Here is a 14,147-nt window from a genome sequence, read left to right on the forward strand (position 1 = left end):
TCTCTAGAACATGGTAGATGATTTGATTAAACTCAACAAATATTTTGACCTTTTTTTCCCCCTTTACTTGACCAGGAACTAGAACAAGAGTTAGCAGAACAGAAAAGCCTTCTTCGATCAGTAGCAAGTCGTGGAGAAGAAATTCTAACCCAACATTCATCTGCAGAAAGTGCTGGCGTTAGGTATGTTTTCTTCTTTCTTTCTTCTTCCTTCCCTCCTTCCTTCCCTCCTTCCTTCCCTCCTTCCTTATTTCCTTCCTTCCTTCCTTCCTTCCTTCCTTTCTTCCTTCCTTCCTTCCTTCCTTCCTTCCTTCCTTCCTTCCTTCCTTCCTTCCTTCCTTCCTTCCTTCCTTCCTTTCTTCTTTCTTTCTTTCTTTCTTTCTTTCTTTCTTTCTTTCTTTCTTTCTTTCTTTCTTTCTTTCTTTCTTTCTTTCTTTCTTCTTTCTTTCTTTTTCCTTTCTTTTTTTTTTTTTGGTAAAGAGGGAAGGACAGTTGTGATTTTGCTGCTTTAGGGAACTCCCAGAGAGAAGTTTCCCTCTACCAATGCTGTTCAGTATCTCCTCTACAACTTAAAGTCTTAGGGAGTTTCCTAGGGCACAAGAGGTTAAGAGACTTGTTCAGGGTCATACAATTAGTATATGTCAATGTTCAAACTTAAACCCCTCTTTCTAATATTAAGACCAAATTTTTATCCACTACACCATCTTGCCAAATATGTTTTAAGACAATTTACCTTCCTTTCCGCTTCCACTTTTCAACTATTTGGAGAAAATTTTATTTTCTCAGATCATATTCTAAATGTTACTTAATTTTGTTTCATTTCTCTTCATAATATTAAATGTATTCAGATTGCATAGGAAACTTTTTGGAGTAGCCTAAACCTATCTCATATTTATAATAAGTATCATATCTATATCTTCCTAGATAATGAGGCACCTGGGAAGGAAGGGGATGATTCTTTTTTTTTTTTAAATAAAATGAGAAATCCAATCCTAAGTTATACCTTTGATCCATCCATACCCATATTCTGTCAATAACACTTTTTGGACAATCATTAAAACTTCATACCTAAAGGGCATAGCATTTAGAAATATAATAGACCTTAGAGATTCTCCATCCATCTTGTTCAATCACCTCATTTCATATATGAACAAACTGAAGCTTTAGAGAGGGTAACTTGCTAGGGGTCACATAGGTAGCAAAAAAGCATTATATTGTTAATAAAATTCAATGTATATAATACTTTAAGTTTTATGAAACTTTACATATATTATCACATTTGATCAGTATAGGAAGCAGAAATATAAAATAATTTGTCCTTTGATAATGTAGTATAATGGGGAAAAAAAGACTGAATTTAGAGTAAGAAGACCTGAGCTTTTCTTCTGACTCTGCTACTAACTGGCTTTATGACTTTGAGAATTCATTTTATGTCTCTAGGTCATCATCTGAAAAAAAAGAGCAGATTACAGAGATTGATATTTTGGGTTATTTCAGCCCCTGGGATTTATGATTTTTTGACTGCTTCTAGGATAGCTCTAAATCAAAATATCTTATACTTGGTAAACATTTAATAAATATTTTTGGACTGAGAATTATGAAGTAGGCAAAGGTTAATAAAAGCTTTTTTAATTCCCTTCTCAGAGACCAACTTTTTACAATTTTCTCTTGTGCCTCCTATTGCTTTTGCTATATTTTTATTTCCTATCAGACAATGGGCTACTCTCTCTGATAATTCTTCCCTCTTTGGATTTTTCCTTTTCCTTTACTTATTTACCTCTCCCCCTACCCCATTCCAATCAAAGCTTACCTTTCCTTCAGTGTCCTACTGCGGAACTGAGTCTAATCTTCAAACTAGTTTACAATAAGATGTTAGTGACAAGCAACACATTAATAATGTGTTTCTTCATCTCATATCTCTGTATGAAACATACTATTTTCCATATACTATGGCATATTGCGAGCATTTTGGCAGCCCTTAGGTGACAGCAAAGAGGCAGCTGCCTAATCTACCTTTTCATAAGACAAGCCTTTGCCTGTCTCACCTCAACAACTGTTTCAGTTCTGCCATTGTAATATTTCAGTAACCCGAACATATCTCACTACTGCCTAAGCCGTGGATTGAATTGGAAAATAGGTGGAGTTTTATATAAGTGAGATGCTGAAATAGGAAAGCATAAGAGAAAGAAATGGAAGGAAGATGTAAGGAAATATAAGAGAAAGAGGAGAACATTTCCATTGCAGAGATATTTATTATACACCTACAACGTGTAAATCATATAGAGGCACTTAGGCACTAAAAAGGATAGAAGACTGAGGAAGATGTGAGAAGGAAAATAGCTAGGGAGAAAGCAAGTGGATAGAAAACATTATTTAGGAAAATAAGTGAAAGAAAACAGGCCACATTTACAGTTATAAATAGCTAATTAAGTCATCATCTGTCTGTATATTGTACCAAATAAGATGTCGGCATAATTCTGATTTTAGGACATGCTCATCAGTAACAGTCCTAATTTTCGCCTTCAGAATTCTTCACAAATAGCTTTATTATTGTCCTGTTATAAACACAAGCTCATTAAACCAAGGTATATTTGGGGATATTTGTTAGAATAGACCAGATCTTGAGATGATAACAGATAACAGACAGTGTTGAATCTGTCTTATTAAGTCACCAGAACAGTAAGGTACTCTTGAGACTTTAAGAGATCTGTGCTTTTATCAAATGCAGCCTCTAGTGCAAACGGTGGACATTTCATGCCTGTTTCATCCTAGTTTATGTTTTACCATAAATCTTCCATAGACAACCTAAAGCTAGTACAGTAGAAAATAAGTACAAAGAAAAACATGCAAATAAAAATGCAAGTACAACACATTCTACTACCCAATTCTAGGTCTAGCCTTCCTTACTTAAATGAAGACTTCAGTTTGATATTAAGAAAGGTATTGGGGTGACTAGGTAGAGCAGTGAATAGAGCACTGGTCCTGGAGTCAGGAGGACCTGAGTTCAAATGCGGCCTCAGACACTTAACACTAGCTGTGTGACCTTGGGCAAGTCACTTAACCACAATTGCCCTGCTTTCCCCCTCCGAAAAAACAAAAATAAAAAAGGTATAGCTTCCAAGAATACAGAAGTGATGGACCCTTTGTACTCTGCCTATGTCAGCCTATATCTGGGATATTAGGTTCACATTTTAAGCAGGACATCTGGAAGAAAGAAATAAAAATTGTAAAAGATTTTTAAGTCCATGTAAGATGAAGATTGGTTGAAGGAAAGGGGAAAGTATGAGATATTATTGTTTTGGACAAGTACTTGGCTGGATTCTCATGTGAAACAGAGATTAGATTTCATCTGTTTAGTCCCAGAGAATAGAACTAGCAGTACTGGGTGGAAATTGTGGAAAGTCAAATCTACACTTGCTATAAAGTGAATATATGTCTCCCTCCAGGACTACTCTCACCTTTAGTAAGCACGGTTTGCACATTGGGTATGGTGAAGTGACTACTAACTCCAATTCCAAATATTCTATGGATTGAATTCCTATAGATATAGATCACAAGCCCACACTAGTGTTTTCATTTAACAACCAAAAGACACAGCTCAAAGGAGACATTTTTTGATAAAATAATAATAGTAGCTACAAAGCATTCTACCATAAATTTGTAGAACTCTCAGAATTCACATAGCTTCAATGGTAATAGTGAGCACATATATAGAGTATCTGATAAAAAAGGAACTAGGGAACCGAGAAAATGTACATCTCAAGGACTTCAGGGCCTTAATGTTCTTTCTCTTCTTATGGTGTCAATACACTGTTTCACCCACCTTATATCTAACTGTAGTGTCATTGCTGGACAAGTTGATAAGCTGAGCTCCCTTGTCCTGTTTCTCTCTACAGTTCAACTCCCAAATGTCAAGTCTAATTCTCTCTTGAATAGCTAACTGGTTCTCTTCTCTGTTGCCATCAAGATGATTTTTTTGCCTCGCTTTTCTTTCTCCCTTCTGGGTATGGAATCTCCATCTGGTTGAGGAACGCTGTCCAAAAGATATACTCAATGGATACGGGACAGGGGAGGGAGGGGAGTAGGAAATAACAGTTCCCTCCTATTTTGCTATTCTCTGACAGGCACAAGAGGAAAGGGCAGAAAGTGACAGCCTCTCAAGAACTGAGTCATCGTTCTATAGCTGGTTCTCTTAGAGACTACCCAAGAGCTATCTCAAATGATTTCACTGTAATGAAGAAATTACTTTATAAATTTTAAAGCACTACATAAATATTCACTATTATTATCATTGTCCTCATCCCCCTAGCTATTAAAATAAACTGTTAATAAAATAACTCTGTAAATCAGATACTAGAAGGTAATCAGAAAAATAAACTAGAACGTTTACAACTAGAAAAAATGAAAAAGGGGAGAGTTTTAGCTAGCATAGAATAAAGACTAGTATGGAAATGTAGTGAAGAAATCATTGCTGTGATGCCCACAGATAAGACAAGGAAAAAATTTATTAAACATTCCCAGTGCCAAAATCAATAGTGAAAAGTGATTAAGGGTAATTTATTAGATAATCATCTTTCGTGCTTTATGGTATTGGGGAAGCCATTAAGTATTTGCAAATGTAGCTAATAGGTAAAAGAAACGTGGTGCAAAGTATCTTCCCTAATGACTATAACTAAGGTTTATTTTATACATTTCAGATAATATCTCTGTAATTCTTTCAATTTACACTTTACTGAAAATAATTGTTAAAATCCCTCCTTCCTTCCTCCCCCTCTCCTTCTTTGTCCCCCCACTCATTTAGTCTCTTGCAAAAAATGGATTCTTCTAGCTACCTCTTATTGATTTTTTCCACAGACCTTTTTTTATTTTCCCTGTCTTACATACTCTTGATTTGAAAGTTGCCCAAAGGAAAAGCAACTCTAAATTACATTCTCAGACAATAAAAATAATGCTCCTCTAAAGAACTCAGTGGTAAAGCAATACTCATTTTAAGGGGTGGCTTACAAGAACATTTTTAAATTTATTGTGCTCATATCTTATTTAAAAAAAAAATTATGTACCTAGTTATGCACCCACTACCCACAAGCCTCTGGGGCACATTTATAGGCAAACCCATCCCTTCCTCTACTCACAAATGCCACAATTAATATATCCAGTGACTAGAGAGTAAATAACTCATACAAATAGAAAGAGAGTTTTATTAGCAAGCACTTCTATTCAGCCTCTAAATTCACCATTTTATAACACTATCAAATTATCAAATGTGCATTTATTTATGTAAGAAAAGACTTCCAAGGGTATGACCCTCTCCTTTTATTAGGACTCATCACCCAAAAGGTGTGTGTTTGTGTGCATGTGCATGTTATATGTTTAATAATAATATATAAATGTATAATATATACTATACATATGTCTCTATACATTTCTATATGTATATGTACACATAGATAGTGATAAGGGAGTGTTGCAAGAATTCTCCAAAGGTTATTTGGGAAAATTAAATGAAAAAGCAGTATAATATAAACATCTTAAGAGCAGAAATATAATTTCCATAGACATCTGGAAAAGCATACCATATAATCTCCTTTCCAACAGATACTCACCATTGAATACGTTATGTCTAAATAACTGAACAAAATAAGATTCAAATAAAATATATCTTTTTGGGACACTAAAATACTGTGCAAACACTGCAGGAGATAAATATATGTATGACATACTATAGACTCTCAACAAGGCAAGAGAAAATATATGAAATGCATCTATTTTTATAGGAAATTAAAATATTTCCCTTTAATTTCACTGCTATTTATTCAAAGCAAAGATACCTATAGGACAGCTAGGAAGTAATCAAAGATAAATATCTTACAGTTTTAACATGGTTTCAGTTACATAGACAAATATCTCTTATCTGGCTATGTACATGCTGTACCCATTAATGAAATGTAAGCTCCTCAAGGATAAGAACTGTTTCATTTTTGTCTAAATTCCCAGTGTCTAAGACATAGGGTATAAAAAATTCTCATTGATTGATCAGCTGATCTTTGTATCTTTAATGTTTGACATTGTACCTTGCATTCAATAAGCATAAAAAAATTGTTGAATTGAATTGAGTAGAATTATATGTCCAACAATCTAGCCCACAAAAATTCTAGAAAAATAAAAAAAAATAAAGGTTTATTTCTGATTTTGAAACATCTATCCATCTCTCCATGAACAAGCATTTATACTGTGCCCTCTGTATGCTAGAAACTGTAGTAAGCATTAGGGTAACAAATAAAACAATCCTTATTTGCAAGGTGATTACATTGTAATGAGGAAGACAGCAAGGATATGGATAAAATTCTAATCAGAATAAGATCATTTATTGAGTATCAGCTGTGTAGAGAGCTCTGAATGCCATATAGACATTTCATCTGAATTAAATTTTATTTAATCCCTAAATGTTATCTTAAAATATTAATTTGCTGATATCAAAAAACAGGTAAAAGTACCTATTTGTAATATATATATGTGTGTATATATATATATATCAGTTATTTTTGTGGTGGCTAAGTATTGGAAATTGAGGGTATGCCCATCAAGTGGTGAATGGCTGAACAAGTTGTGATATATGATTGTGATGAAAAATTTTTGTGTTACAAGAAATGACAAAACAGGGTTCTTTCAGGAAAAATTGGAAAGACTTATGTGTACTGATGCAAAGTGAAGTGAACAGAACCAGGAGAACATTGTGCATAGTCACAGCAATGTTGTGCAGAGAGAACTGTGAATGACTTAGCTATTTTCAGCAATACAATGATCGAAGAGAGTGCTAAAGGACTAATTATGAAGTATGCTATCCACTTCCACAGAAAGAACTGATGTTGTCTGAATATAGACTGAAGCATGCTATTTTTCACTCTCTTTCATTCTTTTTTTTAATTTGAATCTTTTTATGCAAAATTACTAACATAGAAGTGTTTTATATAAAAAATAATTTGCTACTTGTGTGATAGTATTGTGAAATAGAATATTGCTGAATGTCTGTTCTTTTCTAAATGTTTGTCTTTACTTATTCTTTTGAAAATTGCCAAGCCTGTCACATAATAAATCCTTAATAAATGTTTGTTGATTGATTGCATATAAATTAATAACCAGAAATGCCCAGAACCCAATAGCATATTTAGAAGTTAATTTTTGTGCTTTATAATCTCTACTTTTGGTTATTGTTTTTATTTCACAAATTGTAAGCTGAAATTATCTGCTCCTCTAATAGTGAGAAGCCTGATGAAATATCCCAGGAGTTGGCATTTGAAGGAGAGAAAACCTCAGCAGAAGGCCACATGCGTATGAAATGGGAAAGTCTTCATCAAGAATTTAGTACCAAGCAGAGACTGTTGCAGAATGCTGTGGAGCAGGAACGAGAGCAGATGGTATCTTTGTTTGCTTTTTTGGTTATTGATTGTTGGAAGTGTGTAATAATGTAGCTATTTATAATTGCATTGTAGCAGTCCAAGAGAAATAATGAAACATACCATATTTCTGTCAGAGTTTTTATAAGATTTGTGTTATTGTTGTGGAGGGAAAAAAGACATTCACATGATAATTTTGTTGTATAATTTGAAAAGAATAGCAAGTTGGACATAGTAGATTTGCAGTTTCATGAACATCATCTCTTTTATTATACTGTGTTTATAAAAATGTTTGTTTTAGTCCACAAATTAAAGAAAAAATATTATTATATGATATGTCCCCCCAAAATATCATTTTTCAAAAATAAGTTCATCTGACTGCTAGATTTTCAAAATAATTATTGTTTTTTTTCCTTTTAATTGAATCCAGGGCATAAATATGAAAAACAGAACAAGAGATGGAGTTCTCTGCATCATCTTGTTAAACGTAGTTAGCAAAATGATGATCAAGTTAGGATCTATGAATAAAATGTATATTTTTATTGTTTTTTAAGTGATAAATTTTGAAATGAACGTTACATTTTGAGAAGACTTGTGAACTCTTATTGCCAAAAGAACCGTGGTCTGGAAAAGCTTCTGGAACAGTCGTATTTTTCCTTGAAATATCATCTTCAATGAGTTCTTTTTCTTTTCCCCTTCCTCCCCCACACCAACATATCCCCCCAAATTTTGTCCACTCCTTTTTGAAGAGAAAATTTGGTGGAATGCTAGAAGTATAATTTGGCAATTAGGTAGCTATGATAATGACTATTAGATATATCAGAAAGCACAATTTTATAACATAAATTACAGTAAATTTTTAAAACTTGCCTTCACAATACATATCCATTTATTCATTTTTTATTCAAAAAACATTTGTTGAGTGCCTTGATTTGTAGCACCCAGCCTTTGGTATGGTAGAGGGGTAATTTGTAGAAGTATAATCTATGACCCCACCATGTAGGAGCTTATAGTCAAGGTGAGGACACAAAACATATGCATTGAGAAGGTAGAAAGTGACAAAAAATACAAGGAAATTTATTACTTCCTTGAATTTTTATACTAAAGAAGTATAAAATTAAGTACTTCATGGATGGAAAATAAATGCTAAAGCGGTTCAAATGAGGGAAATTTGAGAGAAATTATCTCAAATGAACAACCATTTTTGGTAGGTCTTGTGAATGAATAGTTTCATGGTAGATATAACACTTGAGTTAGGTTGAATTTGAGGGAAGAGAAACTGAAGGTAGAACAATAAGGAACTTCCTATATTAGGAAGCTACTGGGTTTTTTTTTTTTGTTTTTTATCAATGAAAGTATTGTCGTTCATAAATATAAAATACAAAAGTTTGTATGTTCTGTGCTATAGAAATTATTTTTTGCCTGAATAGTTAGATAAGAACTATTTTCTCAATAATTGTTCCATGTGTGTTTCTAACACAGTACTGTAGAATTGTCCTAAACATGTCTTTATTCCTATATAGCTTTACAGCAGGCCAAATAGACTGCTAACTGTTGTGCCACTGTACAAAGGGGAAGGACAGGCTCAAATGAAATCTTCAGTTACATCTTTGCTGGATGGTTTGAACCTGGCTTTTGAAGAAGTTTCATCTCAGGTATTATATTCTTGGTTTACTTGAAAATTCTATTTAAAAAAATGTATATAATTTTTAAAATGTGGATTTCACCCACTGTCTCTCATACTTAGCAGCCAGCCAACAAAGTTCACTAAAGTGAATATTAACAGGTCAGTATTGTTATATTAATCATACCCCTCCTTCCCACACAAGAAACAAAAGACAGAAGAATCATATTTCATATTTTGTGGTGCTTACAAAAATTGTATCTAATTGTAACTATTTATTGAGAACACATTCCTTTTTTTTTTCAAATCCAATATCACTTAAATGTATTGGAAGACTGACCTTTTCCTCTGCTTTTGAATTTCTTTCCCCAGAGTGGAAGGACAGGGAAGCAAAATTTTCACTTGCAACAAAAATTATATGATGGAGTTTCAGCTACCTCTACTTGGCTAGATGATGTGGAAGAACATTTATTTGTTGCTACAGCTCTTTTACCAGAAGAAACGGAAACATGTCTCTATAACCAGGAAGTAAGTTTGGTAACACACCTCCATGATTACATGCCATAAAAAAAATTTTATTCTGATTAATTTATCTTAGATATAAGCATGAGATATTTGTAAGCTGAAAATCAGAGATTCTTTCAAAGAAAATGATGAAAAAGATTAATTAGGAACATAAACTTGACAGAAACCTTTATATTCTGAATTCAAATTCTCAATCTAGTATACATAGGAAAGAGAAAAGAACATTGAAGGACTCCCTATGAAAATATTGGTACACGTATCACAAACCCACATAATGAATAAAAATTAAAAATAAATTACTGAATTTCTAAATACTATTTTATATTTTTTCAGCAGCTATTCCTAGTAGGGAATGTTTACTGAGAAAAGTACACCTAACAAACTCCAATATATCTTAAGGTCATTGAAGTCAAGTAAAATTTAAAAATGTTTAAAAACTTGAATTAATTGTTTGAGTGATAACAGTAGTCCATTGTCTTTTCAATGAGATGATGAGTTGATAATGAGTGTGTTAATGTATTTGGTTTCTTAAATGTGATTTCCCATTTTATGACTCCAGACTCTTGCCAAAGATATTAAAGAGATGTCTGAGGAAATGGACAAGAACAAGAACTTGTTTTCCCAAACATTTCCTGAAAATGGTGATAACCGAGATGTTATTGAAGACACTTTGGGCTGTCTTTTGGGGAGGCTATCCTTGTTAGATTCTGTAGTAAATCAACGATGTCATCAGATGAAAGAAAGACTGCAGCAAATACTAAATTTCCAGGTAGGGTAAATCTTAAATTTTGTTCTACAAAGTCATTTGTAGTTCCATGGTCCTATTTAATCATCACTAAATAAACTATTTAGTTGAGTGATGTTATGTAATGTTTGATGCAAAGCCCAAATCATTACTGATAATTAGTAGTTTAGGAATATAACCCAGTGATTAACTTGCGGAATTAGAAAATTTGAAATGCCATGCTCTCATAGAGATATGGGGAAATCACATGATAATTAGAATTGCTTGAGAGCTTAGAACATTAAATTGTATTGGAACTCATGAAATTTTCTAATATAAATGTTGACTACTACACACTTAAAAATGCATTACAAAATTATCAGAAAATATTTTAATTTAGAGACCTAAATATCCTTGAAAGAGTTAGTTACATAATCTCTTTACCTCTATTTAAAAGTTTATGGCATTTTTTAAAATTACAGATCTTAAGGTTTGTCATATTTTTTACTTTGAGTCAAGATTTCCAGCATATAACAAATAAACATGCTTGGACACTTTCCATGACTCTGGGTGAATAGGGAGAAATGACGCTTATACAATGGCTGATGATATAATTTGAGCTTTAACTGTCAGTGAAAATTAAGCCACCTTTTGCAAATAAAATTCACCATCTTAAAATATTTAAGTGTTTGATAGGAGGATGTCATAAAGATAGAAGTACTTTATAATAGATATAATTTAGATAGTATTATTGGAAGTAGGCTTGATGGAGTTTGAATTATAATTGTGATCATTGTTAAGCATGCTCTTGGAACGTGTTATTTTCTGAATAATAAAAAAAGAGAGAAGTAAATAGTTGTTGACTTCATTTAAGCTTTAGTACTTTGCTTCCTAAAGTCTAAAAGAAACACCAGGGATATTTTATATTGTTATATTACCCTGAGAAATTTGGTTAGAACATATGAAAAGTGAATGGTGAAATTATTTGCAAATGTATAGTCTGGTTCATCATATATTTAGAGCATTTTAAAGAATTAATGTAATTTAAGATACTGCTAAAATGTGAAGATTGTGAAAATATTGGGAAATACTTAACAACCTCATCTTCAGTGAAAATAAGACATATTTTATGGCACCTCAGTAATTGTTGTGTAGCATTATGACAGTGTACTTTCCTCTTGCATTTTTGCACAAAGCCTCCCAGAGCACTGCTGTATAGGAAAATGTGACTGAAAAGGGAAATATACATGGTGTATTCTAAAACTAAAGATGAATGGACCTGCCATAAATTCAATTAGCACAGCAGAATGGCCCTGCCCAGTTATTAGAAATGTCTACAGTAAAGGGTCTTAGACTATATAGAAAACATACTATATGAGCATGCAATGTTTTTTGTTGTTGTTAACTCTGTTATTTCTGAAACATAGTTTTCAAAATATAACATCAAGGGGTTGATGATGGAGGCAAAATGATAGCTCTTTGATGGGGAAGGGACTAGTGATCCATGAGGATTAAGGAACTGTGTCCAATCTGTTAACTAAGGGATATCATGTCAGCTTAGTTAACTGAGTAATGAGGATCTAAGGGCAGGAGTAGCTAAGAATACAGGTTCGGAGAAACAGAAAGTAAATAACTCTATTGAAAGTAGATTTTCAGGTTCTCATAAAGTTTTAGCTATGTATAGTAATGTTAAAATAGGATGTAAGAATAAAATTAGGATTATCAAATAATGAGCTTGATCCATATGATTTACAGAAATCTGTCTACTTCATTTATTTTTTTTTTAATTAAAAACGTAACAAATGCCATGAAGTTAAAACTGCATTAAGACTTTTGGGACATATTTGTGTGTATTAGAATCAGAAAAGAGAATGTTATAATTGAAATGGCAAGTCTCTATTTTTAAGGTTTTTTTGTTTTTTCTTTTCTTTTTCTTAATTATGTATAAAAAAGTTTTTAAAAAGTAGTTTTAATTTTGAGTTCTAAATTTTCTCTCCTTCCATGACTTCCTCGCACCCTTGAGAAAAGAAGCAATTTGACATAGATAATACATGTGAAGTGATGCAAAACATACTTCCATATTAGCCATGTTATAAAACAAAACACAGACCCCTCCCCCCCAAAAAAGACAAATAGAGAAAGTTTTACAAAAAGTATGTGTTGATCTATATTCAGATTCCATCAGTTCTTTCTCTGGAAGTAGATAGCATTTTTCATCATAAGTTCTTCAGAATTGTCTTGGATCATTATATTCCTCAGAATAGTTAAGTAATTTACAGCAGATCATTGTATAATATCACTCTTACTATGTACAGTTCTCTTGGTTCTGCTTACTTCCATTTGCATCAATTCATGAAAGCCTCCCAGGTTTTTCTGAAACCATCCCACTCTTCATTTCTCTTAGCACAATATTATTCCATCATAATCATATGCCACAGATTGTTCAGTCATATACCCAATTGAGGGGTATCCCCTCAATTTTGAATTTGTGGATCTCTGTTATGTACAAACTTACATTTCATTTAACATATATAATAAGGTCAATATATAACTTTCAAGGGTATCCTGCTTGCAGTTGATTCCTTCTATTCTCTTACACGAATTATTTTTAAATGCTTTAATGACCACTTCTTCCTTTTTTCTCACAAGCCTATACTTAGGCCCTTTCTTCTTCCCATCTCCTCCCTCCCAAATTTAAAAAAGAAAAAAAAACTTTATAACAATTGTGAACATTCACATTAAATAAATTCCCATGTTGACTATGTCTAAAAATACATATCTTATTCTGCATCTTGAGGCCATCACCACTCTCTCTGAAGGGGGGGGTCATATGTTTCATAATCAGTTCTCTTAAATTGTAGTTGACCATTGCACTAATGAATGTCTCATTACTTTACAGCAATATTTTATATGCAGTAGGTTATAATTGAATTCTAGTATAATAGTCGAGGAGGAGATTGATTAACACTGTGTATTTGTTAAATGCCAAAGGTCAGTCTCTTTTGGGAGTCCTATAATACATATTTTTCTGTTATCTTTTTTTAGGTAATTGCTAGAGCTAGTAACAAAATAACCCTGATAATTTTTATTCATTATATTCTTTAAAAAAGATTGTGTTTTTAATGTGTGGGGTATTTTCTTGTTTTTTGTTACTTATTTTTGGGGTTTTGTTTGTTTTTTTTTTTTGCCAAATATTCCTTCCCTACTTTGGAACATATTTTAGGTAATCAGTTACACAGTGGCCAGCTCATGTACAAAAACTATGGCATTTCAAAATACTTCATTTTCATTTAATTGGAAGAAATAGTTACAATATGAATATGATTTAAAGGTCAAGCCACAAGCATTTTTATCCTCCTTAAGTACCAAATACCTGCTTTGTTGGCAGAATTCAATGCCTATGGGAATGATATGTCTTCATTTTTCATTTCCCTACTATTTATAGCCACAATAGGTCTGGTTTTTTACCAGACCAATAATAACTAAAATGAATTCTTGGAAAAATGCAAATAGGCAGTAGAGATAATGGATAGACTGAATATGCAGATATGCATTATCTGTATTCAAACAGTTACCTGTGAGTTACAATTAACTATAAATAATCAGTTGATATTTTAACATTGTCTGCTCCTGTAATTCGCCCAAAGTAAATTTCCTGGTAATGCTATCCAATATTTTTTAGCTATTATTTGAAAATGGAAACAAAAACTTCAAGTGTGTATTTAATGGATGAGTCAGCACATTAATTTTAAAAGTTGGAACTGTCTTCAAATTTATTTCTCATTGTGGCATAAAATTATATTCATGATATTTTTTTTATGCTATCTATTATTTCCTCCCTACTGCCCACTGAATAAACATCCATTGACTGGTGGTAGGGA

The 14,147-nt window shown here is 32.6% G+C and overlaps 1 protein-coding gene across 9 annotated transcripts in view; it reads left to right on the forward strand.

Moving 5' to 3' along the window:
* Nucleotides 1-14,147, forward strand: part of SYNE1 (spectrin repeat containing nuclear envelope protein 1) — a 575,153-nt gene that overhangs the window by 432,241 nt on the left and 128,765 nt on the right. For all 9 annotated transcript variants that reach the window (XM_069069647.1, XM_069069646.1, XM_069069648.1 and 6 more), the window contains 5 exons: nucleotides 76-182; nucleotides 7,258-7,414; nucleotides 8,917-9,048; nucleotides 9,390-9,545; nucleotides 10,102-10,311. In XM_069069647.1, the coding sequence (XP_068925748.1) occupies nucleotides 76-182; nucleotides 7,258-7,414; nucleotides 8,917-9,048; nucleotides 9,390-9,545; nucleotides 10,102-10,311 (762 nt within the window). The remainder of the gene's footprint in view (nucleotides 1-75; nucleotides 183-7,257; nucleotides 7,415-8,916; nucleotides 9,049-9,389; nucleotides 9,546-10,101; nucleotides 10,312-14,147) is intronic.

This window comes from Petaurus breviceps, unplaced genomic scaffold, assembly GCF_028583685.1.
Source record: "Petaurus breviceps papuanus isolate PSGF00001 unplaced genomic scaffold, PetGlider_PUasm1.0 90784, whole genome shotgun sequence".
Lineage (NCBI taxonomy): Eukaryota > Metazoa > Chordata > Mammalia > Diprotodontia > Petauridae > Petaurus > Petaurus breviceps.